The sequence below is a fragment of the Mesoplodon bidens genome, assembly GCF_964165515.1.
Source record: "Mesoplodon bidens genome assembly, chromosome: 2".
Classification (NCBI taxonomy): Eukaryota; Metazoa; Chordata; class Mammalia; order Artiodactyla; family Ziphiidae; genus Mesoplodon; species Mesoplodon bidens.
In genome coordinates, this window is record NC_138177.1 from 49882953 (window position 1) to 49908215 (window position 25263).

At 55.7% G+C, this 25263-nt stretch overlaps 1 protein-coding gene across 8 annotated transcripts; it reads left to right on the forward strand.

Annotated features, from left to right (window-relative positions):
- IKBKE (inhibitor of nuclear factor kappa B kinase subunit epsilon) lies at nucleotides 1-23483 on the forward strand (the record flags this gene model as incomplete). 8 transcript variants are annotated; one of them, XM_081226182.1, is made up of 22 exons in its annotated part: nucleotides 1-212; nucleotides 797-886; nucleotides 2550-2664; nucleotides 3319-3459; nucleotides 3815-3944; nucleotides 4960-5141; nucleotides 5613-5773; nucleotides 6597-6707; nucleotides 7016-7195; nucleotides 7791-7987; nucleotides 8748-8812; nucleotides 8903-8994; nucleotides 9155-9241; nucleotides 12711-12786; nucleotides 12902-13014; nucleotides 14896-14972; nucleotides 17551-17590; nucleotides 18322-18423; nucleotides 19767-19863; nucleotides 20610-20722; nucleotides 20924-20995; nucleotides 22690-23483. In XM_081226182.1, the coding sequence occupies exons 3-22, from the start codon at nucleotides 2578-2580 to the stop codon at nucleotides 22721-22723; spliced, it is 2157 nt and encodes a 718-aa protein (XP_081082308.1). In that variant the 5' UTR covers nucleotides 1-212; nucleotides 797-886; nucleotides 2550-2577. The 8 variants fall into 8 exon arrangements, 7 of the variants coding, with proteins under 7 accessions (XP_081082308.1, XP_081082309.1, XP_081082311.1 ...); XM_081226183.1 differs by having other exon boundaries at nucleotides 12717-12786; XM_081226185.1 differs by having other exon boundaries at nucleotides 3319-3387.
- Nucleotides 23484-25263: the final 1780 nt, after the last annotated feature.

A 25263-nucleotide genomic window follows, 5' to 3' on the forward strand; every position in this document is an offset into this window, starting at 1 on the left:
CCGGCAGGGAGCTGAGCGAGTGTTGGCCTCTGCTCCCAGTTCTCCCAGCTCCCAGGGTGGCACGAAGCCACTTCAACTGGCCCGTCTTCAGGTTCCCAGGGCCCGTGGCCACCAGGATGCTATGGGCGCTGCCCATGAATGACAACAAGCCCTGAAAGCTCTGGGGGCGTCACGCAGTCCCACAAACCTGCATGCCCCACAGCCAAGATGGGGTGAGTCCACGGGAGGGAGGGCGTTGAATGGGGAAGCCGGGGCGCCAGGCAGCTGCAGGACAGCACTTAGCAGAGTGCCGGGGTGCTGGTCAGTCAGCAGCTGCTCTCCCGGCCGGCCCACGTCCCCTCCCTGTATCTCTCTGTGGCGGCGGCTCCTCCCCACGCCCCCAGAGGTGCCCTGTGCTCCATCTCGGGTGGGCACCCTTGCCAAGGACTGTTTGGAGGCCCAGGAGAGGCAAGGGGCGTAGAGGAGAGCTGCAGTCCACCTGCGATGCTCCCTTCCGGGGCTGTGCTTCCCAACACCTGAAGCCAGCCTTCCGCCCTGCCTCTGTACTGTTCTGCCTGGCTTCTGGTGCCTGCCCTCACCTCTCCTGGGGTCCTTCTCACCGGCCCAGGTCCTGGGGGTGGGAGTGGCCAGGAGAGTCTCCTGGAGCTGGGGAATTGGGCTGGAAACCCCCAGCTCTGTGGGGGAGGGTGACAAACAGGAAAGGGTTAAAGGGCTGGAGCGGGGGGCCTTTGACGGAGGCTGAGAATCAAACGGCGCCCAGGGGTGCCTCTCATCCGCCCTCCTCTTTCCGGTGTAGCTCAGCTCCTGGACTTGCCACAGACAGAGAGCATAACACACACTTGCTGGGGAGAGTCTTTGCCTGATCCGGGACTGCTCAGAGCACAGGGTAAGTGCTTTTAGCTACTGCAGAGCCTGGAGGAGGAGGAAGGTGGGTGGGGCGTCGGGCTTCTGGCTCCCATCCATCCAACCGCTGCTGTAGGATAGTGAGCCCTTCTGTGCACCAGCTGCTGGGCTGGGAGGCACAGAGCACGCAGACCCGACCAGATGTGCTGCCCATAGGCTCCTAAGCATAGCCCTGGCAGGGCCAGGAGCAGAGCCCGGGGCATGCCAGCCTGTCTAGGCTCCGCCCTCTCTGCCACGCTGCCCATTCCTCAGACCTTCGTCTGTTCTCTGCCCCAGGACCAGCCCTGGGGAGGATTTTGAAGGTGGTGAAATCTCCCCTGCCTGGGCCCTTGGCCTTGATTTCAGGATGCTCTACCTGGTTTCACAGCCCCAGGCCCGCGGGCTGATTCCTCCTCAGCCTCAGAGGGGAAAATCTCACCAACTCATTCCTGCTAAGCTATATTACATTGTCTTCAGAGAGACTCTCAGCCCCTCAGCTGCTTCTATAAAATGCAAACACTAATACATCTTCTGAAACTGGAATTGACCTCTGGTCTCTCAAAGTGGCCTCTGGCTCAAAGAATTGACCTTCTCAGGATTTCCATTAAAAAAAAAAAAAAAAAAAAGATTACAGAGAGAAGGCTCAAAGCTAAGGAACAGTGAGATTCCAGGCATGGTGACCCTAGGATTGACAACCTTTAAGGTGATAGAAGAGGAAGCAGCCCTGTCTAATTCAGCCTTATTTGAGACTATTTGAGGGGTGGTGGCCCTTCTTATGTTCCTCCCAGCCATCCCATAAAGACCAGCCATGGCCCTATTCTTCAGAGAAGCACCAGATTTAACTTCTGAGGCTACACTCTCTGCAGCCAACTGCTTTAGAGGAACTGGCCTTTGGAGAGAAGAGGATGAGGGCAAAGATGGGGAACAGAGTTGTAGAGCGGTTTCAGATCCTTCCACAGGCTCCCGAGCTTTTCGATTTGATGGCCTCCTGCCTCTCCCACCCCCTCCACACACACACACACACACACACACACTCATAAGTACGCACATACATGCTCACTCACACACACTCACACTCACACACACGCTCTCTCCACAGCATCACTTTCTTCTCCTGAGCAGCTCTGACCTGGCCATGTTAGCTGACAGCAGCAGGAAGTGGTGGGCCCAGGCGAGCCGTGGGGAGGGGCTTCAGGCTCGTGTTGCAATCCTGGAGATTTGTGGTGATGTGGTTGACACTGTCTGACCTGGGGCTCTTCCTTCAAGCACTATTTCTGCTTCCTGGGACAATCCCAGGCCTGGATGCCAAAACCCCCAGAACTCGCAGTGCCTGGGAGAAGTGACAGAGAAAAGGGTTTGTCTCCGCAGAACAGCCTGTCTGGGGAGGACGTTGACAGGGACCTGGGGAGTCGGGACAGGTAGAGTGCCCTGAGGTGGGACAGGCCCCAGCTGTGGTCTGAGGGCCCAGTGGCTGTGCTTCTTTTTGGAGAAGTCACTTAACCTTTCTGTGTTTCACACTTCTCCTACCCCCTTGCCTCTGGAATGGCCACATGGAGCCCTTCATGGGGGGGGGGGTGGTCTTGGGCAAAGCTACGTGTCAGGTCACCAGTGTCCACCCCAGGTCACGGGTGGAATCCTAGACCCCAGTATGTTCTTTTTCTGAGCAGAAGGTGGCCGGCCAGCTGGGAGCAAGAGATGCAGAGTACCGTCAATTACCTGTGGCACACGGATGACCTGCTGGGTCAGGGGGCCACTGCCAGTGTGTACAAGGCCCGAAACAAGGTAGGATGCAGCCCAGCCCAGCCCGGCCCGCTCGCAGCCAGGAAGTCGGCCCCCAGTGAGCATGAAGGGTGGTGTGAGATGGCTGGGCAGGGTTCTCTGATTTGTTCTGCACCCTCTGGAGTGGAGCAGAGGTGTGGGCTTCCGACTTGGGCTCCTTGGGATGGAGCTTCTGCCAGGCACGGTTGGGGGCTGGAGAGAAAGGCATGAAGACACCAGCCAACGTCCAAGGGAGGTGACAGCAAGTCGAGGTGGGCAGTGGGACTCGTTTGGATTTGTCCTGCCTTTACTCTGATGGAGAGCTGCACCGCGTACGAGACACACTGCACTATCTCGTACTTAAGAGCTGAAGCCAGACAGAACGTTGCTGCTAAGGCCAGGGAGTATTAGCTGCCACTGTAGTTACGTCAATAGCAACAGTAGCAGTAACAACAAACCATCCCCTGCAGGGTACCAGGTGTGCCAAGCTCCTGTCATCTCCCAGTGCTGCAGGACGGGCTGGAGGAGGGAAAGGAGCTGAGGGTGGGGGCCCCCAGCCCCAACCAGGCTGCCTTCACTCATCCCTGGGGTTAGGCTGGCGGGAGAGGCTGAACGGAGGCCTGGGCGGGGGGTGTGCTCCCAGGGCAGGGGTGCCATTTATATTATCCCCCATGGCAGAAATCCGGGGAGCTGGTTGCTGTGAAGGTCTTCAACACGGCCAGCTACCTGCGACCCCGCGAGGTGCAGGTGAGGGAGTTTGAGGTCCTGCGGAAGCTGAACCATCAAAACATCATCAAGCTCTTTGCGGTGGAGGAGATGGTGGGTCCAGTGCTTGGTCAGAGGCAGACGGTCTTGTCCTCGACTCTGATAGGCTGGGAAGGGGCAGGTCACATAATAATAGAGACTTGGGCACATGCTCCTCAGCAGGTCGGCCAGAGAGGAGTGAAGGGTGCCAGGGGCCTGGGGGCAGTGCCTGGGAAAGTAAGGATGAGGAATGAGGCCTAATCAAAGAAGGCTTCCTGAAAAAGGTGACCTTGGGCTCACTGTGAGGCCAAAGGAAGGAAGGCCAGCTAGAAGCGGAGACCTAGAGAATGGGGGCTTTGGGCTCTAGGGTGAGCCACCCCGTCTTGAGGAAGAAGAGAAGAAGCCCCAAGCCTCCCTCTGTCCCTTACAGGGGGGCAGCCGGCAGAAGGTGCTGGTGATGGAGTACTGTTCCAGCGGGAGCCTGCTGAGCGTGCTGGAGAGCCCTGAGAACGCCTTTGGGCTGCCCGAGGGCGAGTTCCTGGTGGTGCTGCGCTGTGTGGGTAAGCCCCTCCTTGACTCCCACCGGGGACCCCCCTCCCCACCTCAGGCCAGCCACAGACCCAGCCCTCAGCAGCAGGTGAAGTCCCAGAGGGGTATGGCATTTCTGGAACAAGTATCCAAACACAGAAGAACATTGGAAGCTAAGAGGCTCCCCATTCACAGACCTGGCACAGTTGCTAATGAACAGACAGAACCCAAGTGTCTGATTCCTGCTAATCAGCAGCTTAAAACTCCGATTTCAGACTAAGATTTAAAATAGGTTGCACACCAATGTTCATAACAACATTAGTCACAGTAGCCATGAGGCAAAAACCACCCACATGTCACAGACAGATGAATGGATAAACAAAATATGGGATATACGTATGATGGGATACTAGCCAGCCTTAGAAAGGACACATGGATGAGCCTGGAAGACATTGTGCTGAGTGAAAAAAGCCAGCCACACAAGGACAACTACTGTATGATTCCTTTTATGTGAGGGACCTAGAGAGGTCAGATCCATAGAGATAGAAAGTAGAACGTGATTGCCAGAGGCTGGGGTGGGGGGACGGAGAGTGAGTGTTTAATCGGTAGAATTTCTGTCCGAGAAGTTGACCAAGTTCTGGAGGTGGATGGTGGTGATGGTAGCACAGCAGTGTCAGTGCATTTAATGCCCCTGATGTGCACCCTTAAAAATGGTTAAAATGTAAAGTTTATGTTAGGTAGATTTTACCACAATTAAAAACAATAATAATAAGTTTTAAAAAATGGTAGGGAGGAGAGTGCCCTCCTCTGGGAGACAGAGACGCCATCCCTCTCAGTTTCTTAGGGAACCCCAATGGGACCTCGACACCCCACCTCCTTGGGACCCCCATCCTTTGCTCTGTGCCTGTCTCTGTTCTCCTGCGGCTCCTGTGGCCCCGTTGGCCCGTGAGTTCCCGCTCTCTGTCTATGTGGATCCTTCCTCCGAGATGAGCCTTGACACTGGGCTGCCCCTGGCCAGAGCCACTAGCAGCCTTCCCTCTGTCCCAGTGGCCGGCATGAACCACCTGCGGGAGAACGGCATCGTCCACCGAGACATCAAGCCGGGCAACATCATGCGCCTGGTCGGGGAGGAGGGGCAGAGCATCTACAAGCTGACAGACTTCGGGGCAGCCCGGGAGCTGGATGACGACGAGAAGTTCGTCTCGGTCTATGGCACCGAGGAGTACCTGGTGAGCGGGCGTGGGGGACCCGCTGCCCGGGCGGAGGGCTTCCCCTGCAGCTGGCTGCCCCTCACCTTGTGACTCTCAGTGCCCCTCTGAGGGACTCTGTTCCATCTCCCTGTGTCCAGCAGGGTTATCTCTCACCCCCTATCCCCAGCCAGAGCAATCTGTTCTGTTCTCTAAGGCCGAAAAGGCAATGCTGCAGCCTGCCCAGGCCTCCCCTGTTCAGTTAAGTCCTTGATAGGGTCCTCAGGGAGGATGGAGCACTGCTGGTCACCACTTCCCCAGGGCAGAGGCTGGGGCTGGGGGGAGGGGTGCTTTGGATAAGCACATGCCACACCCATTTTTGAGAAGACAAAGGAGATGCATTCTGACGGTTCTGTTTCCTCCCGAAGGTGGGAGAAGGAGGTCTGAGTGGGGTGTGCTCAGGCCCTTGCCCCCTTCCCCACCATGACAGCTCTCTGGTTCCCCCTCCTGCAGCACCCTGACATGTATGAGCGGGCGGTGCTTCGCAAGCCCCAACAGAAAGCTTTTGGGGTGGCCGTGGATCTCTGGAGCATTGGGGTGACCCTGTACCACGCGGCCACTGGCAGCCTTCCCTTCGTCCCCTTTGGAGGGCCCCGGCGCAACAAGGAGATCATGTACGGTGGGCCACCGGGCAGGGGGCGAGGGGGCGGACCCTGGGACTTCCCTTCTGGTCCCTGCTGTGTCCCCTCTTCTGTCTCTGACAACGCGGTCCTCCTGGTCTGCCCCCCATGCAGGCTTCTTTTGGATCCTTGGATATCAGTCCATCAAACAAAAGGCTGAGCCCTGTCCCGTCCTGATGGGAGAACTTAGTTCAGGGCTTCCCTTGAGCACCCCCCTCCATTTGTGGCTCACCACATCTCAGCTGAGGCTCCCAGAGCGACTTGGCCAAGGTTGCAGAGCCTGCCGGGGCCAAAGGGGAAGGGCAAGGGCCTAGCCTCCTGATCCCAGATCCCAGGTCCCGGGTCGCTCATGGTTTTCTGCTGTCTGATACAGAAGTAGCTGGAGACCATCGCTGCTCCCACGGAGGGCACCACCCAGAGCAAAAGAGATTTAAAGTGGATTTGCAGGAAGGTCAATGCCTCTTCAGCTCAGGGGTCAAGCTGTGACTTGGATGGGGGCTGTCAGGGTAGCTGGACTTTGGGGGAGGGAAGGTTGGAATAGTGAGGTGGAGGGGAGGCCACGGGGGCCGAGCACAGTGCAGGCGCAGGTGTGGAGGCAGGTGGGCACGGATGTGTGGTGAGGGGGACAGAGGAGAGAGTGGAGAGCTTGACTGGGGAGCATCACGACTGCTAGCCAGACTCTCAATTTCCATTCTCAGGGTGCCTCGGGGCAGCTGGGTGACTTGCCCCAGTGCTCTGAGCCCTCCGGGCTGAGTCCATCATCCCTTGAAGTGTGATGGGCTGGGGGCTCCTGCTGACCTGGTCCTGTCTCCCCCAGGTACCGGATCACCACGGAGAAGCCAGCCGGGGCCATTGCAGGCACTCAGAGGCTGGAGAACGGGCCCCTGGAGTGGAGCTACACCCTCCCCATCACCTGCCAGCTGTCCCTGTGAGTGGGAGCCTGTGAGAGGGGCAGACACAGACCCAAGTCTGGGCCGATGTCCTTCTCTCAGCTGAGGCCTGGCCTGGCGGAGCACCCTGTGTGCTGGCAGCTTGGGTACACCACTCTCCCTTTCTAGCTCCAGTTTCTCCATCTGGATGCTGGAAGACCCTTCCAGCTCTTCCTCTCCATCCCACCCTGCCCCAGCCCCTTGGCCCTGGCTCTTCAGGACATTCTCATGGAAGGCCCCTATTACCTACTTGAGGAGGCCAACTCTGGGCCCCGGCCCCTGACAGTCTCCATGTCCCGGGGGGCAGGGGGCTGCAGAGCCAGCTGGTGCCCATCCTGGCCAACATCTTGGAGGTGGAGCAGGCCAAGTGCTGGGGCTTCGACCAGTTCTTTGCAGAGACCAGTGACATCCTGCAGCGAGTCGTCGTCCACGTCTTCTCCTTGCCGCAGGCCGTCATGCACCACGTCTACATCCACGCGCACAACACGTGAGTGGGCGCGAGCGAGGGCGGCGCGAGCCTTCTCTCCCCAAGCACAGGGGCGTGTCCTGGGCAGTGCTCTGTGGGCAGTTTAGATTTGGAAGTTTCTGGGTCCAATCTTACTTTGGAAAAATACTAGTTCCACCAAGTTAAAGTTAAACAGGCCTCCTTGCTGCTGGACTTGAGAGATTCAGCAAACTTTATAAAGCTGATGCATTATAAATCTCCTGAGGGGTGTGTGTGTGGGGTGTGTGTGTGTGTGTGTGTGTGCATGCGTGTGTGCTGGCAGTGCATTTCCCCAGTGTATTACTCATGGAATCCTGTATTTCTGGAGCATGCTATGGGACTAGGTGAGTTTTAATGGAAGTGTGGCAGGAAGAGGTGTGAAGGCTTCTTGAGTTCTGTCCCCACTTTGTCTCCATCCACTATAAGACATGAGCTCTGTCCTTCATCTCCCCACCCTAGAGAAAAAATCACCCAGTCCCTCCCTCTGAAAAGCAGAACCCAAAGTCTTAGCTGGGCTTTGGGTCACCCTGACCCTGTATCCTGCCTGCTGACATGCCCTCCCCTCCCCCTCCCCTCTCTCTGCCTTTGGTGTGTCTAGGATAGCCATCTTTCTGGAGGCCGTGTACAAGCAGACCAACGTGGCCCCCCAGCACCAGGAGTACCTCTTTGAGGGTCACCTCTGTGTCCTCGAGCCCAGCCTCTCAGCACAGCACATCGCCCACACGACAGCAAGCAGCCCCCTGACCCTCTTCAGCATGGTCAGCGAGACCCCCAAGGGGCTGGCCTTCAGGGACCGTGAGTAGGGCCACCCAGGCTGGATCTTTTCTCCTCCTCATATTCTCTTCCAAGGGGCAGGGGTTTATAATCCAGGATACTGATTCATTTTCTTGTGGGTGTTTCTTTGGGTACCCAGGGTGTAGAAGGCAGATCTGGGTTCTAATTCTGCATACGCCTCTGAAATGCCGTGTGACTCGGGCTGGTGGCCTGCCCAACCTTCACAGCGTCCAAAGATCTGGGAAAGAAACTCCAATGGAAACAGGGAGATGTGGGTTTAATGTGGTCTCCACAGTCTGTGGTTGGTGGGGAAGCCTCCAATAGTTTGATTTGGAGGAAGCAGGAGCCTAAGGTGCTGGAGAGAAGAGAAGGTGGTCAGGGGTCCAGAGCTTTGTCCTCCAAGTTCTAGCAAAAACATCACTCCTTCTCATTTGAATGATGCCTCCTCTTCAGGGTCTCCAAGGCTGGGAGGGGAATTGACCTTGAAACCCCGGAGTGTGAGGGGTGCTTTTAGCCTATTTTCTGCTGTTGAGATGGGGCCTTGGGCATGAGGCTGTAGTTCTCCAGAGTGGACACAAGGGGGCAGTGAGGGACTGCAATTGTAAAGAAGCACATTAAGTGCATTTAAGGCTTAGAAGGTGGGGGCTCTAGGTGAGCTGGGAAGCTTGAGGTGGCAGATAGGTGGCGAGGGCTGAGTGTGAGCTGGAAATAAGGAATGATGAGCTCAGACCTCATCCAGGGCCGGACAGGCAGCCCCCTCAGACCTGGTCTTTATCTGCAGCTGCTCTGGACATCCCCAAGTTTGTCCCCAAAGTGGACCTGCAGGCAGATTACAACACGGCCAAGGTGAGGGGTGGCCCCCAGGTGGCAGGGAGGGGGTAGTTCATACAGAGGTTCAGGGTACGCGACCTGACCCTGCCCACTTCTGTGTTTCAGGGTGTGTTGGGTGCCGGCTACCAGGCCCTGCGGCTGGCACAGGCCTTGCTGGCAGGACAGGAGCTGATGCTTCGGGGGCTGCACTGGTTCGTGTGAGTACCCCCAAGGGCTGGGTGGGGAGGGCAAGGAGGGTGGGCAGGGTAGGACGGGCAACCCAGACCCCTTCCAACACCGCCCTGGGGCTGTGCCCATGGGCACAGTGCCCTCAGTCCCCTGGGAGAAGGAAGCTCTGACTCAGGCTCCCCTTGGCAGGGAGATACTCCAGGCCACGTGCAGGCGGACGCTGGAGGTCACGAGGATGGCCCTCCTCTTCCTCAGCAGCAGCCTCGGCACTGAGAGGTGGGTGTTCCGCCCAGGGTGGGGGCCGCAGCCGGCATGAGCCCCGCTCAGACCCATCAGCCCTTCTCTCTGTCTGTTCCTCACCCCAATCTTTCCAACAATGCCCCTCTTCCCCTCCCACCCAGAGCTCCCGACTTCCCTGCCATGCTAGAACGGAGAGGGTGCTCCCGCCCCATCCCTGCCCACACCAGCCAATCCCTCACCTCAGGGGGCTGGACCTGTGAGGGCACTGCCCCGCCAGGTACCAAGGCAGCCTCCCTGCCCCAGGAAGGGGCCTCTGTCCTACCAGTCCCCTCTCTGAAGATTTAAACTGCTCACCTGCACCAGGCCCTGGAGCAGGGCTCTGGGAGAAGCACTCACACCCACACACCGTCCCTTGGACTCGACAGGATGGAGACCTAGGCGGTCTCATCCTCCACACGCCTCCTCCTGCTTCCTCTGGGCCTGAAACTGTCCCCGCCTCCTGGGATCCCCTGCCCCAGTCCTTGGAAATCCACACCCTCCACTCCTCTGACTTGGGCTAATTAGGAGTGATGGGTTACAGAAAGGGAGAGACTGGGGAGGAGGACATCAAGCTGGAGGGTCTGGAGGTGAGAAGCAGGAAGACTCCACTGGCCAGCGCGCTGCTGAGAAGGCGGCAGGGGCTACGGTACAGGTGAGAGGTGGGAGCCCTGTGGCCCAGGGAAGCTGATGGTGGCTGGAGCCTCTCCTGGTGACAGGTAGTGGCAGAAGAGCAGAGACTGTGCCAAACGTGCCCAGTGTCCTACCCATCACATCCCACAGCCCTTGTCCTCAGGAAGGTCCTGGGAGTTTCCCAGGAGCAGGGTGACTCACTGCAGACTTGCCCTCCACCTGGCACTCGGCAGCAGCGACACTGACCGTGGGGTAGACAGGGTGGTGGCCAGGCTGGGAGGAGGAAGAGGAGTGTCTCCAGATGAGTCCCCGGCATGGCTGAGCCACCTTCCAATGGGGACAGAGAAGAGGGGCTGCAGAGGGCAGGATCAGCCAGCAGCGCTGTGGTGGAGTCCCCCCGAGAGGACATCTGCCCAGGCACAGAGCGGGCTTCCAGGGTTGGATGTGGCCCCAGGCCTGCAGACAGCCCTGGAGGACAGCCCTTCCCCAGCATGTGCGTGTGGCAGGACGGTTGGGAAAAGGGAGACGAGAGATGGGCAGACGCAGCCAGGAAGACCCGGAAGAAGGGAGGCTGTCCAGGCCAGAATACCTGGGGTGGGAAGGCCCTATGCAGAGACATGACTGGAGGGGTGGGGAGGTGCTGCTGAGGTTTGCTGAAGCCACAGTCATGGTGGAGAATGTCCCAGAGTGGAATTGGAGAGGGACAGAGGGAAGGGGAGAGTGCAGGCAGGTCCTAGGGTCCAGATGAGAGGTTGGACCTCGCTAAAATGACCGAAAAGGATCTATTCTAGGTTCTTTTTTTTTTTTTTTTTTTTTTTTTTTTGCGATACACAGGCCTCTCACTGCTGTGGCCTCTCCCGCTGAGGAGCACAAGCTCTGGATGCGCAGGCTCAGCGGCCATGGCTCACGGGCCCAGCCGCTCCACGGCATGTGGGATCTTCCCGGACCGGGGCACGAACCCGTGTCCCCTGCATCGGCAGGCGGACTCTCAACCACTGCGCCACCAGGGGAGTCCTATTCTAGGTTCTTGAGTGAGAAAGAAATGTATAGAGAGAGCATTTGGTTGTTTGCCCACCTTCCCTGGGTTGATGAGTGTGGAGAGCGACAGGCTAGCCCCGGGGCTGTTGTCCTGGGGTCTGCTGGCCGCTGTTTCTCCCTGTTCTGGCTCCAAGGCCTCCTCGAGGGGTGGTGGGTGTGGAGCGCTCAGGGTCAGGCAAGTGCCTGCTTTGAGGCCTGTTTCATTCTCCCACGAGAGTCAGAAGGCCCGGCCCAAGCTCTTCATTAACTCACTGTTAGCCTCAGGCCATTGTTGCCTTTCCTACCTGGGCCTCTATTTCCTCATTTTCAAAATGAGGGGTTTGGATGACCTCGGAGGCCTCCCAGCTCCCATGCATCGCAATCTCATTCTTTTCTGAACATGCTCAGACCTGTCGGTTCTTCTAAGGTCCGAAGCCACTAGCGTCTCCCACAGCGGAACCTGGAATATTTTAATGAGCTGAATTTCATGTTGGGAAGAGCCCAAGCACATGGCACCAAGTGGCCATCATCGCCAGCCTCCCCCACAGGGCGCTCCTCCTTCTGCGGGTTCTCCAAGACTCGCTCCCTTGGCAGTGTCCTTGCCTTTGTCCCAAAGCTACCCGGCCCTCCTCAGCAGCCGCTGCCATCCAGAGGCACCGTTCAGGCAGCCAGGACTGGCTCAGGGAATCCCAGTGCTTCCCCGCCCACACCCCCAAAAAAGCGTGTGTCTGTATGAATGTGTTCTCTAGTCACGTCAATTATCTCTGAGGTCTCCTTCAATCCCACGAACACCTTTTATGGTAGCAGGAAGGAGGTTTATCTCCCCATTATACAGATGAAGAGCCAGAGGCTTGGAAAGCTGAAGTGATTACCAAGATCATGCAGATGGAAGGTGTGGCAGCCAAGACTAGGACTCTGACCTGCCCCTCCGGACTCACGGTCCAGTTGGGTTGGGTCAGCCTCATCCTCTTCTGCCGCCAAGTATCCCATGCCCTAAAATCCATCCGTGTGTTCGATAATTTGTTTGATACTCACGTGTGGAGTGCCTGCTGTGTGCCGAGCACTTTCTTGGGCACTGGAGATATAAGGGTGAGCAGAGCGGGCAGTACCCTGCCTTCACAGAGCCTCCACCTCATTCCTAATTCTCTCCCCTCCCCTTCAATCCCACGCCAAAACACACAAGATTCTTTTTCCCCAATTGTCATGGGTATAAAATCAGTATGTGCTACTTATACTAAGCTGGAAAATACAGATAAGCAAAAATGAGATTAAAATACCATATCCTAGGCTTCCCTGGCGGCGCAGTGGTTGGGAGTCCGCCTGCTGATGCTGGGGACATGGGTTCGTGCCCGGGTCTGGGAGGATCCCACATGCCGCAGAGTGGCTGGGCCCGTGGGCCATGGCCACTGAGCCTGCGCGTCCGGAGCCTGTGCTCCGCAACGGGAGAGGCCACAGCAGTGAGAGGCCCGTGTACCGCAAAAAAAAAAAAAAAAAAAAACCATATCCTACCGCCCAGAGGTACACTGTCACTCCTTAGTCGTATATCTCCTTCTCGATAGTTTTCTATTATTTCTGTATGTTAACCTACCTGTCATTTTCTTGTACTTGTTGTTTTATAACCTGCTTTTCTCAGTTTATGATCTCTGCCCCCTCCGTGTCAAAACATTCCATCTCATCTATAGTTCCCATCCATACTCAAATTTGGTAATCCCCCAAGTGTTCTTTTCTAGCTGTTTTCATCCCAACCGGGATCCAATCCAAGACACACTTGGTGTCTGGTTGTCACGTTCCTCATGTTGACTTTAATCCTTCCCTCGAGGTTCAGCAACGTGGCTGGGGTGCCTGAGATCCAGGAACTGAAGAGGGCCATGGAGCTGAGGTCCAAGCTGCGGACCGTGAGTGAGGCTGGGGCTGGTGAGGGGCTGTCAGGCGCAGAGCGGGGTGTGGGGAGGCTTCCCATTGGAGCCTCCAGCTGAGGCCCCCATGGGGGTCTGCCTTTGTGTCCCCCAGTTGGCTGAGGTCCTCTCCAGATGTTCCCATAATATCACAGAGACCAAGATGACCCTGAGCAACCTGAGCTCTGAGCTGATGAAGAACCGGGATCAGGTACATGCGGACAGAAGGTCTGTGGGATTTTCTTCTTGGTGGGGCGGGGGGGTGGTGGTTTGGGGGGTGCACAGAGCACAAAAGGCCCAGTAACCTCTTTAGGAGTCAGCCTGCCTTCTCCCTTATCTTGGCAAGGATGCTGGGGCCTGGGGCTAGGGGTAGGGGATCCAGGAATGTACAAGACCCTCCCATGAGACTGGCCAGAAGGAGAAAAGGATCTGGGGTCCCGCCTCCATCTGGGAGTTAGGGAGTGAATTACAAACATTAGCAGGTGCCATAGTTCTAAATAAAAGAACAATTGAGCTCCCTACCTCTTCTGAACCCTTGCGCTGCGTCAGACCCTCGAATAGGTCCTCCTCCTTCTATCATTTAATCCTCAAAACAATAACGATACAACTACTCTTATGCTCCTTTTATAGGTGAGGAAGCTCACTCAGGGAGCTTAGTTCTCCCCGAGACACCAGGCAATAAATGACAAATGACAGACGTAAGGCTCCGGGTCAGGTCTGCCTACCTCCAAAGCCTACGTGCTTGGCCTGCGCCTGGGATTTTCGAGCTCTGAATCCCCAGTCTCCCTTTAAACAGACAGAAAAATCCCCAGCACCCCTGCCCTCACAGCCAGGTGTGTGGAGCCCCTTCCTCCCCGCTCTGCTCTGACCTGGACGTGGCCCTGCTCCTCGAACAGCCCCACACCCCCCGCAGTCAGCGCCCTCGCAGATCCGCACGCCCGGTCCTCAGTTCTGAATTCAGAAAGCTCTGAAAACCACAGGGTGTTTCTTCGCTGTTTTGGCTGTAAAACCTGACCTCAACTGACACGAAGCCCTTCCTAGTCTTTATTTATCTCACTTAGGGTGAATATTCTTACAGCGCTCTGAAGACTGAGGGTATGTGATGAGGGAGTACTGCCCCCAGATCATGCCCTCTGAGGGAATTCCACAGTATAGTATATGTTTACTGGACCACCTTTCTCAAATCAGAAGATAGTTCTGAATTTGGAACACATCTGGCTCAAGCCCTTTGGATAAAGACTGGACCTGGGGTTTTGTCCACCCCAGGTGCCAGGAGGGCAGGGGTCTGGGGTCCTCAGAGTCCTAGGAACACGCTTGGGCTCTGCCCTGAGTCCAGCTTCAGAAATAGCTGAGACAGGGTCCTGGGAGGAGCTGCAGGGGGGAAGTGGAGCTAAATAGGCCCAAGGATGAGGGATAACCCCCCACCCACAAACACCCGCAACATCTCAGACAAAGTGTTTGTATCTGAAAAGGGGAAGGAAGAAACAATAATGACCTTAAACCCCAGGCCAAGAGGGTAGAGAGGTCATGTCCCAAATTCCCCTGCCTGCAGGCAGGACCAAAGACCTTGATTCATTCTTGTTTTAATTTAAACAAGGGTTGTTGATTCATGATTTAAGTCCCTTCTATGTACCAGGCACTGGGTATTCTCAGAAAGCACGACTTCTGCCTTCGCTAGGTGACAGAAGAGAAGTTCCTATTCTGCTCCCACACGCAGCTGCCACCACCAGGCTCTCCTGTTTCACGGTCCAAGGCTCCTTCCCGGAGCCTGTTCTCAAGCCTTGTTGTGTAGCAAAGGCCACTTTCCTGTTGCCTGTCCTGCTTGGCTTCTTCCTGTGTGTGTGTGTGTGTGTGTGTGTGTGTGTGTAAGAGAGAAAGAATAAACAGAGGAATGAGAGGTGACTGGCTGGCTAACCCGAGGGTACCTCAAACAAGTTTAGAAACAGAAGAGTCACCCCCACTCCCGTATTGGCCCCCAAAACTATGGCAATGAGGCTCCTATTGCAGGGAGACAGCTTCCCTCCTCCCACCGCGATCCCCACCCCTCCCTCACCCTTTACCTGTGCTGTTTGATTCTTCCATCACCTGGTCCCTGTCTCGTGCCCACAGCATCCAGCAGATTCAGTGTTGTTTGGACAAGATGTATCTCATTTACAAACAGTTCAAGAAATCCAGGATGAGGCCAGGTGAGCCACAGGGAGAGCAAAACACTCCTCATGCTCTCCCCTCCCTCCCTCCTTCCTTCCCTTGGGTTAGCTGCCTGTCCCTAACACTCCATCCAGTGGCGCTGCCGGAGGCCCACTACGCGGGTGGCACTCCATGGTGCACGGGTGCCACTGGTCTAGGGCAGGGTCGCTGCCTGCAGGCTGCCTGCACACCAGTGAGGGACATGAAGCCTTTCCACCTTTGCCTGTTGCCACACTGGGGCTCAGCTGAGGCCTGGATGCTATAGACGTGGTGGCCTTGAAAGAGACCCCTCATCTTTGCAGGGCACTTTACAGTTTAAGGAGTGTTTGCCTCTCCGTTGTGACTTTGGCTCACTGAAGTGTTAGTCAGGCTTTCCAGAAAAGGGAGGATCGGGAGAAATACCATAGAGTCATTAGTCCAGGCACTTGGCCTGCATTATCTACGGAGCCTCACAAAGACCCCCTGGGCAGGAGCAGCTCATTTACAGGCCCAGGGATGGGAAGCTTCTCGCCCATCATGGGGTAGGGGAGGGTCGAACCCAGGGCTGGGGCTGACGGCAGCGGGGGTTGTGGGGGGAGCCTGGGGAGGCTCCAGGTGACTCTAGGGGTTGGGGAGCTAACACTCCAGGAACCGACCGACACTCTCGCCCACCCATGCCCCCAGCATTTCCTAATGTGCAGGAAATCAATACTTGAGGGCTTGTGCCTGACTGCAAATTCTCTTCTGTCCCTAGGATTATCTAAAAAGCACTGTCCCATAGGAATACAATGCCAGGCACGTTTGTAATTTTAAGTTTGCTAGTAGCCAAAATTTTAAAAGTAGAAAGAAACAGGTGAAATTTATTTTAATAACATATTTTATACAATGCAATATATTCAAGTTGTCATTTCAGCATGTGATCAATAGAAACAATTATTAAAGAGATATTTTACATTATCTTTTGTACTAAGTCTTCACAATCCCATGTGTATTTTACACTCACTGGCCATCTCTATTTGGAAGCTAATTTTTTAACAAAATGAAATGTACTCTTACCAAAATAATAAAGCTGTGTCTGATGGGGAAAAAACATTGTACACTGCTTCAGTTTTTAAATTTAATCGAATTCATTAAATTAAAATTAAAAACTCAGGTGCTCAGTCACATTAGCCGTACTGGCCACATTTCAAGTTCTCAGCAGCCACATGGCCACTGCATTGGACATGCAGATTCTAGAAGATGGGAGCCTCAGTGCCCCCTCTGGATCTGACCTTGGAGGGGGAGCAGCACAGGAGACAGGAGAACTGAGACTCCCATATTCCCTGAAACCAGGGGGACCTTGGGCTCAAGAAGCCTGGCCTGACACCCAGTTGGCCACCCTTGCTGTGATTTTAGGAGACCTTCAGAGGCTTTTCTGCCTCCGTCCCTGGAATTCCATCATCCTATGACCACAACACTTCTGACCACCTCCCGTGTGCTGGGCACCGTCCTATGGGCTTTGTGTGTTCTTAATTTATTTAATGCTCTAGACACTGTTACCCTCCCCATTTTATAGATGAGGAAACTGAGACACAGGAAGGTTAAGTAACCCAAGCAACCTAGGTCCACGTACTTTTAACCAACCCATTTTACAGCCTCAAAAAGAGTTTGATTTGTATTGGTTTGCAAGAGTCCTTTATTAAAGTTAAAAATGAACCGGGAAGAATAACACTTAACCGCCAACACTTGGGGTGTGGAAAGATGCCATTCTGGAATCTTTTCAGGGCACTTTCTCACTTTACCCTCACACCCATCCTGTGTGTTACATGTGATGGATGAGGCAAAATCACTTGCCTATAGCCCCCCGCTAAGAGGAGACAGGGCTGGGCCTCCTCCCAGATCAGTCGCTTGGACTTCATAAGTCAGCTGGCTGAGCGCAGGGCCCAGGACCAAGAGGCCAGGGAGGTGATTCTGCTGTTAGGGGAGTGGTGGGGGCAGGCAGCAAGGTGAATCTCATCGCTTCATCTTGGCCTTCAGAGGCCATTCCCCTGAAGCCCAGGAGGGGGCAGCATCTCCCTAGTGCAGAGAGCATCAGGAAGCTGCCAAGGCAGTGATAACTTCAGGCCTCCTGGCAAAAGTTCTCCTTCTGGCAAAAGTGGCTGGGCTGAGAAGCGGAGGTCGAGGGTGGTGGCCTGGCTTATCCAGCCCATTGCTGCAGAGCCCAGGTGGCTCTGCCTGCAGCCTGAATATTCAGGGATGGGGTCAATAGGCTGTAGGCATCAGCCAGGCTGGGAAGGGGATTGGATGAGGGGTCAGGGCTGACCACACATCCTTCAAGGCCCATCTTATCCACCACTGTCCCTGAAGTGTTCCCCGAGCACCCATCCCTCCGCTCCCTACACGGGCTTGCCTGGCCCAGGGGGGCCCCTACCTGGTCATAATGCTGTGTCTTGGGTGCTTGTTTCCCTCCGTTTGTCCTTCGTGGCCCCGCTGGGCTGTGAGCTCTGTGGAGCAGGGCCCAGGCTGCTGCCTTCACTCGGCAGTTGTTGCCAACCCTTGCGCCATTCGGTTCTGTTGACGGCTTGAATAGGTGACCTTGGCCCTGTCTGTTTCCTTCAGGGCTTGGCTACAACGAGGAGCAGATTCACAAGCTGGATAAGTGAGTGCCTGTCCCCCTGGCAGGCGGGTGAGCAGGAGGGTGGGTGTCACCAGGGCAGAGCGAGTCTCTGTGCCAGACAAGAGGTGGTAAAGGGCCCTGATCCCAGGCCACAGCTGGACAGGAGGAAAGGGGGCTATCTACCTCTGGGGAAGGTTATCTGGGGCCAGGGGAGGGCGGTTTCTCAGCAGCAGTCTTCATGGAACTGGATTGACTTCTGGTATGAACATGCTTGTTTGAAGGATTTCTTTCCTTAGTTGTCCTCGCTGACTTACCACCTGCTACTTCCTGCTTCTGGCCTCTGCCTGGGCTCTCCTTTGGGCTTCCCTCTGCTCCTCTGTCTCCTGGACACTCTATTCTTCCAGGAAGCCCTCCATGGTTTTATGCTTTTTGGGGGACTCACTCCCCCAGTTCTGCCCCCACCCCTGACTCTACACACAAACACACACACACACACACACGACCATCTCTCCTTCCCTCTGGGGGCTGAGCTCAAGAGCGTGTGCGTTCCCTGAGGTCCACTGTCCTTCTCCCACATCCCTCTGTTGGAGTTGCTTTGTGCCAGCCACTCTGCTCGCCGTGATGCACATGAAGTGGGATAGGCGCCTTGGGAGAAGTGGCCCTGCTGTGGAGCCAGGGGCTGGACATTTGGGTGATGAAGACCCAGGGATGCTAGGTTTGTGCACAGGTGGCTCTGGCTTCTCATCTCTGTGCCTCTGTTTCTGTCTTTTCAGGGTGAATTTTAGTCATTTAGCCAAAAGGCTCCTGCAGGTGTTCCAGGAGGAGCGTGTGCAGAAGTACCAGGCATCCCTGGTCACGCATGGCAAGAGAATGAGGTAACATTGGCCCTCAAGTTCAAGACCTTGAACTCATGGTCCTCAGGGCCCTCCTGGCCTGGCCCTTCCTGGCTTCAGACAGCCCTGGGCTTTGCAGAGCCCTGACTGAGAGGTGGTAGTAAAGGAACAAAAGCAAGCAAGCAAACAAACAAACAAACAAACAAAAAACGGGGGGTGGATGTTTGGCCCTGGGTGGACCAGGTAGTATGCTGGGTGATTTCTATACATTAACTCATTTAATCCCACAACGTCTACCCTATGCAGTGGATACTATCACCCCATTTCACAGATGAGGAAACTGAGGCTCAGAGAACAGGTTGCTTCCTTCATACCACACCGCTAGTAAATAGCAGACCCAGGACTAGCATATGGGTATGACTGCCTCTAAAATCTAGATTCTTTCCATGTCCCAGGTGGTTGTGTTCAGAAGCCCCCTCTCTGGGGAAAACACAAGATCTCTCTGGGATGAGGACAAGTGGTCTGGGAAGCAGGGGCAGGCAGAGGCCCTTATATAGAACCCCCCTCGCACACTGTCCCTTATAGGAGTTTTGGCTTCTGCCTCTCAGACAAACCCCTTCCCCCTTCCCCTCCTGAGACAAGAGGACAGTTTCCCAGGTGCTGCTGGTTCTGTGGCCCACGTGACCTGTGGGCTTATTATGGGGCTGAGACTCAGACACTCACCTACCCTTACATTAAAATACAGTTTCCATCTCCCCCACCCAAGCCATCCCAAATTCTGACTTAATTGGTCTGGAGTAGGGCTTGGATGGCAGTATTTAAATGCTCCTCGGGTGATTCTAATGTGTAACCAGAGTTGAGAATCAACCACTGGTCGAAGCCCTCCAGGACTTGGTTGGTGTACGTTTTGTGCCGTGGGGCGATGTTCTTGCTCTCTCCCTCGACTTAGAGAGAGAAGAGAATTCATAACAGAGTCTTGACTTTGATCTGCTCTGGAATTGGGAACGTGGGCAGTTCCCGTTTTAAGTGTCCCAGTGCAGGCGGTCCCTGCCTCTCCAGAGCCTGACCTGGGCCCTTGCTCACCCTCACCGGCTTGTGTGGCCCGGCCTGAGACAGGCGTATTTGCAGCTCCCACTGTGGTTCCGCCAGGACCCTCACTAGCCCCGGTCAGAGTGCTCATCAGCATCCTTACCTGGGACAGGTGAGGGCTGAGGGCCCAGCTGGAAGCGCAGAGGCAGTGAGGGAGGCCAGTGCCTGGCACCCACCAGCTCCAGCCTCTGCCACCTGGAAAGCCTCTCCTCCGTGTCTGTGTGGTGACCGAACTGCTGGGTGGGCCCCGGTGAGAGCGAGTGGGCCGGGCTCTGACGTTTCTCTGCTCTCTTGAGGGTGGTGCATGAGACCAGGAACCACCTGCGCCTGGTGGGCTGCTCCGTGGCCGCCTGTAACACAGAAGCCCAGGGAGCCCAGGAGAGCCTCAGCAAGGTGGGGATCTTCGGGGCCCCGGGGCTGCTGAGGAGAACTGGGCCAACCAGGCACCTGGAGGGCATACGGGCCATTCCCCTCCCTCGGGGCAGAGCTGCCCTTGACCAAGTCCAAACACTTTGGTGTGGATGGGAGGTCTCTGATCCACCAGTGTGTGGACGGCAGTTCCTAGTGTTCTCAGACTGAAGGCCACTCGCTGCAAGGGCAGAGGCTCCAAAATGCTGAGACATCTCCCTCTCTGCCCTGTGCAGCCTGGGAGGCTCCCTGAGGCGGGCGATATGAACGCTCCTTGGTCTTCTGATCTGCTCTCCTAGAAGAGGCCAACTCAGGCCGCTCTGAGAAGCCACTTGCTTTGCCATCAGGGACAGAGAGGGGCTGTTCTTCAGGGAGCAAGGCCCACATGCCCCTCCCCAGCCCCCAGCACAGGGCACATTCTTTCCGAGATGGTGCTGGGCTGTCCCCACCCCTTCTCTGCAGCTCCTGGCTCCAACTGTCATGACAGGTGCAGGTCAGACACGAAGGGGAGCTTGGCAGTCTGCACCCCTAAACACAAGCGCACACAGTGATGGTGCTTGCGCCAGCTGTGCTCCCAGGATGAGAAGGAGGGGCTTGTGGGAAATTCCTGACACTCCAGGGATGCGGGCTGGGGGCCACTGTATCACGCATTTCTTACCCCTCCCCACACCTCCGCTGCCCTCCACACATGAGCTGGCTTATCCTTTCTGACTAACGTGCGGTTGTTTCAGATCCTTGACTGGCTGTCTCACCAGCTCCTGCAGGACAGAACAAAGGGGGCTCAGGCCTCACCACCCCCTACAGCTCCTTATCCTAGCCCTGCACTAAAGGACCTGGTTCTCCAGTAAGTGCCAGAGAGAGGGGTGTGTGCGTGTGTGTGTGTGTGTGTGTGTGTGTGTGTGTGTTAGGGGCTTCGCCTCTTGCCCGGGAGGCAGGAATGAGGCTCGGTGGGGCTGTGGAGGAAGGAGGGCCTCCCAGGAAGGGGTCTGGGCAGAGCGACTTGGGCCTTAGCCACCGCCGCCTCTCTCGCCTCCGCCTTGGACAGCATGCAAGAGCTCTGCAAGGAGATGAAGGTGCTGGCGTCCGACCTCCAGGACAACAACCGCGTCATCGAAGGGTGAGACCCCGCTGTGCGGGCAGTGGGGAGGCTGGGCCCTCAGACTGCCCTCGCCCCTGGGGCACAGGCCCCGTGCATGCCCAAGCAGGCTTGATGACGGGGGCCCATATTCCAGTCACATCAGAGCCTTGTGCACAGGTGAGTCGGGGTCCTCACCAGGTGTAGGCTTTCACCGTAGTCTGGAGGATATGCACCTCGGTGCAGTCAGAGATGGGGGCTGGGAGGCACGTGGATTTGCGGCTGTGTCCAGCTCTCTGTGAACGCGGACTCTGCCTGACGCCCCATGCAAACCGGCTCCTGTCACCTTTATGACCATCCTCAGAATGGTGATGAACCAGGAACCGCAGCACAGAGCTGGGGAGAACTGCGCGGGGCTGCGGGCCCAGTGTTAGAGACTCTGTATCATCACCTGATCGAGTCCCTTCCTTGCGGGGTGGGGGGGAGTGGGCAGGTACTGGGGAAGATGCTGGCGGATGCAGCAGGGCTCAGCCTTTTGGATTCTGTACACCAGTAAAATTCACAAAAGAAAACTGGAGAATAACAGAGTGACCAACTTCTCATATTACCCAGTAAGCAGAATTGAAAGGGAAAAAAAAGTGCCATCTAGAAGTCCCCTTTATAAGGTGCATTTTAACACCAAAGAGAAGGAAGAATACAATCTCAGAATCAAGGATGGTCCTCGCCCTGGAAGTCAGCCCTGTTTACACATATATACGCTCACGCGTGCGTGCACGCACCTCCCACATCCTCCCCATCATCCTTATGTCCGTCACTTCCCCGTTTGGGAACCAGTGGCACGGTGGAAAGAGTCTGCAGAGATTCCAGCAGGGTTTGACCCTGACTCTGCTTCTTACGAACTGTGTGACTCTGGGAGGTTTGTTCGGCTCTGAGCTGAAAAATAGGCATAGTGATTCCTACCTCATTGTGTTAATGCAGGGATTAAACAGGATGAGATATGCAATGTGCTGGGGCGGGGAGGGTGCGCAGAAGCGGGACTCACCAAATGGTAGGTGTTCCCCGGAGGTCACGCCAGTCTGGGGTGCCAGAATTGGGGCCAGGAGGGAGGGAAGCCAGGAGCAGGGCTCACGGTTGTTCCTAGAGTTTCAGAGGGTCCTTGGGTTGAGGACATCCCATGTTCCATTCCAGCAAGGGGAGAACCCATCCTCTTAAATGTCTGCAAAGAGGAAATTGGACAGCTTCTTAGAAAAACTTTCCAAATTAGCCCTCAGGGGCAGGAAGTTATAATTTTAGTGCTGACATAAATTTTTCTCCCTGTGATATGTAGTCTGTTTACAGATAGCTCAAAATTTTATTTTAGTGAATTTTTACTTCCTTGTTCAGAGCTGTTAACCAAAGAGCCTAAAGAAACAATTTGAATTCCTTTTTCGCTCCTCTTAACCCTTGGCTGCACTGGAGTCACCAAGGGAGCTTTTAAAAGTACAGATGCCTAGGTCTTGTCCCCAGAGACTCTAGGTGCGGCTTGGATTGGGGGATTTTTATAAGCTTTCCAGATGATTCTAACGTGTAGTCAGGGATGGGAACCAGAGAGTTCTTGTCGGTGGACAAGATGCTACAAGAGGAGAGCTGAGGATTCGAATGGCTTGGTGTTCTGAAAGTCGATTGTGTTGGGCCCTGGAGTATGGTCTGCAGGCTTCTCTACCTGGGCAGAAGTTAACCTGAGCCTCTCTTTACAGGTTAAGTAGGGTCCCGTCGGCTCCTGACATCTGAACTCTGGGGGGTGCATGAGGAATCCTGAAGCATTAGAATCGTTCAGACACTGCTCTCCTGCCTGCACTGGGGGACCCAACACAGGACGATACCTGGTCACAACTCATCAGCCTACCTCTCTCCTGCCTGACGGCCAGGAGATGTTGCCAGCATTACTTTCCACTGCCTTTCCTCGGGAAGCAGCACAGCAGGACCTGGGGCACCAGGCCATCTCTGGATCCTGGCCCCACTGCCCAGGCTGACCTTTGAATCTTACGTAGGCTCAGGTGCAGCTCCTCTGTTGCCCTGGCCTGTATAGCTGAACCTGGCCAGGCTGTGGGGAGAAGAGGCTCCGAAAACCCCTCCCTCCCACCCCCTCTGGTTTACAGGGCTTTGCTCCTCAGGGAACAGAAGAGGAGGCCTCCTGGGGTCAAACGACCTCATCTCAGCCTTCCTTCCTCTACATTGAACACACAGCCCTCTCCCCGCTCCCGCGATGTCTGAGGACCACCACACGTGGCCCCAGGCATGAGAGCCCAAGTTCCCTTCTCCTCTGGTCTGGCTGAGCCTAAGGCTGAGAAAGCAGGTGGTCAAGGCCGGATGCCAGTGTCTCAGGGACACTTTCCCCTGTCCCTCTGAGGCACCACTAGGTTCTGGGGTTTGTAGCCAGCGGTGTCAACAGTAGCCGTGCCAATTAGCACAGGCCCGTAGGTCCAGAGCCCTGAGGAAATCAAGGCCTGCACCTTCAAGAAGTGAAATAAACTTGACATTCTTTTCTGTTTGAGTGGCTCTCAGGGGCTGCATCTGGGAGGTGGGAAAGGCTCGGCTGGGTGTGCTTGACAACCAATCAGGCACCGCACAGGGTGGGGATCTGTGAGGAGGAGGATTGGGAAATGGAGGTGGGATTGCTCGCTTCCTGATTCCTGCCTTCCTCCCACCCCCCAGATGGGCCCTGATTTCAGGGAGGAGCCCAGGGACCATGCCCTCCTGCTGGGAGGGCTTGCCTTCCCACTCCTTCTCTTTTCCTGCTCCCTGTCATCTGGGGAGCTCTGTAAGGGCCTGGAACTTGCAGAGAAGGGTCTTCTTTTTTTTCACCTCAAATCCACCATCTAATTGCCTATTCCTTTCCCCCCACCCCCCCTCCACTGTTCAAAACATAGGCTGTGTCCTAAATATCAGGTGAGAGTGGTACTATGGGTCGTTTTGAATATTCCTCATTTTGCCTAGAAGCTAGAACGATGCCGGGGTGAGGCATTCAGATTTGTGCACATTTAGTCCTTCCCCTGCAATATACCCAGCTTTCCCTTAACCAGGGCTGGACTACCCACCTAGCCTAGGGCTGCGGAAAGGGTGATGCAGTAAACTAGCCCCACCATGGGAGGGAAAAGAGTGAGAAGCCCTACTTCGTGCTTTGAAACATGAAGACAACACTATGCTTTACCCCCAGAGAACCCTAGAAATCCTTCCTGAAAATTTTTTTTTTTGGAGCCTTCACATCCTCAGAAGTTGTTCTAATGACCCAGCAGGGCAGAGGTGAGGAAGGCTGGGTCCTGGAGTCTGACATCCTCAGGGATGCTTCTCTATGGAAAGATCAGCACCCTCTAAAGACCCGGGGGAGGGTTGCTGGGTTTGCTTGCATCGGGCCTAAGTGGCTTCATGTGTGCCATTTGGGCCTCATGCCCATGGGTCACTTAAGCCCAGTGGGTTCAGGTTGTGGGTTCTCAGGAGCCAGCTGCGGCTCCAATGGCCCTGGACACTGGGCCACCTCTGGGCTGCTCCTCCTGCGTGAAGTTCAGGCTGACACTCATGGCTCTTCAATGGCCCTGCAGGGAAGTCCCACAGTGGACTTTCCCTGGCAGCTGAGGCTGCTTCTGGACCCCACATGCTTGGTGGAGCTCAGCAAAGGAGCTAGGGGATCCCTGAAATCCAAGTGCAGATTTTTGGGGAATGATATGATCATTGGCTCTATGATCTCACGAGCAAAGCCCAGCAGGGGACATACTTGAAAGCTTCAGTTTGTTCCTATGCTGCAGAGCCACTGACATGGGTGACCGCCCCCCCCATAGTTCTGCAGAGCTTCTGATGCCATCTCAGTAGGGATCAAGGAACTGAACCAAGGCCCATGACTTTGTCCAGTTCCTCCAGACCCTTGTAAGGTCCTCAGGTGTCTGACGACCTCTGTTCTCTGTAGTGATTCCTAACATGACACTTAAAATGAAGAGCTCGTTCGGCTGCTCAGATGTGAACTGGGCACCTGCAGTGTGCCAGGGCCCGGGCGAGGGGCTAGAACTACGTGGGTGACTAGGGTGCCATGCTTGCCCCTGAGGAGCTTACCTCGATGGGGAAAGGCACTTCAGTATCACGGGAGCGTTCAGAGATAGGAATGCACAGCTCAGGTGTGGGACTGCGTCACCACCCTCACAGGGGAGGGTGCTCAGGGTGCCAGGAGGCAGTCAGGGAAGGACTTGGGGAGCAGGCTACTCCAGAGGGGGGTCTTGGCAGGTAAGCAGGGTTACCTAGCAGAGAAGGCACGGAAGGCACCCCTGGCAGTGGGAACACCA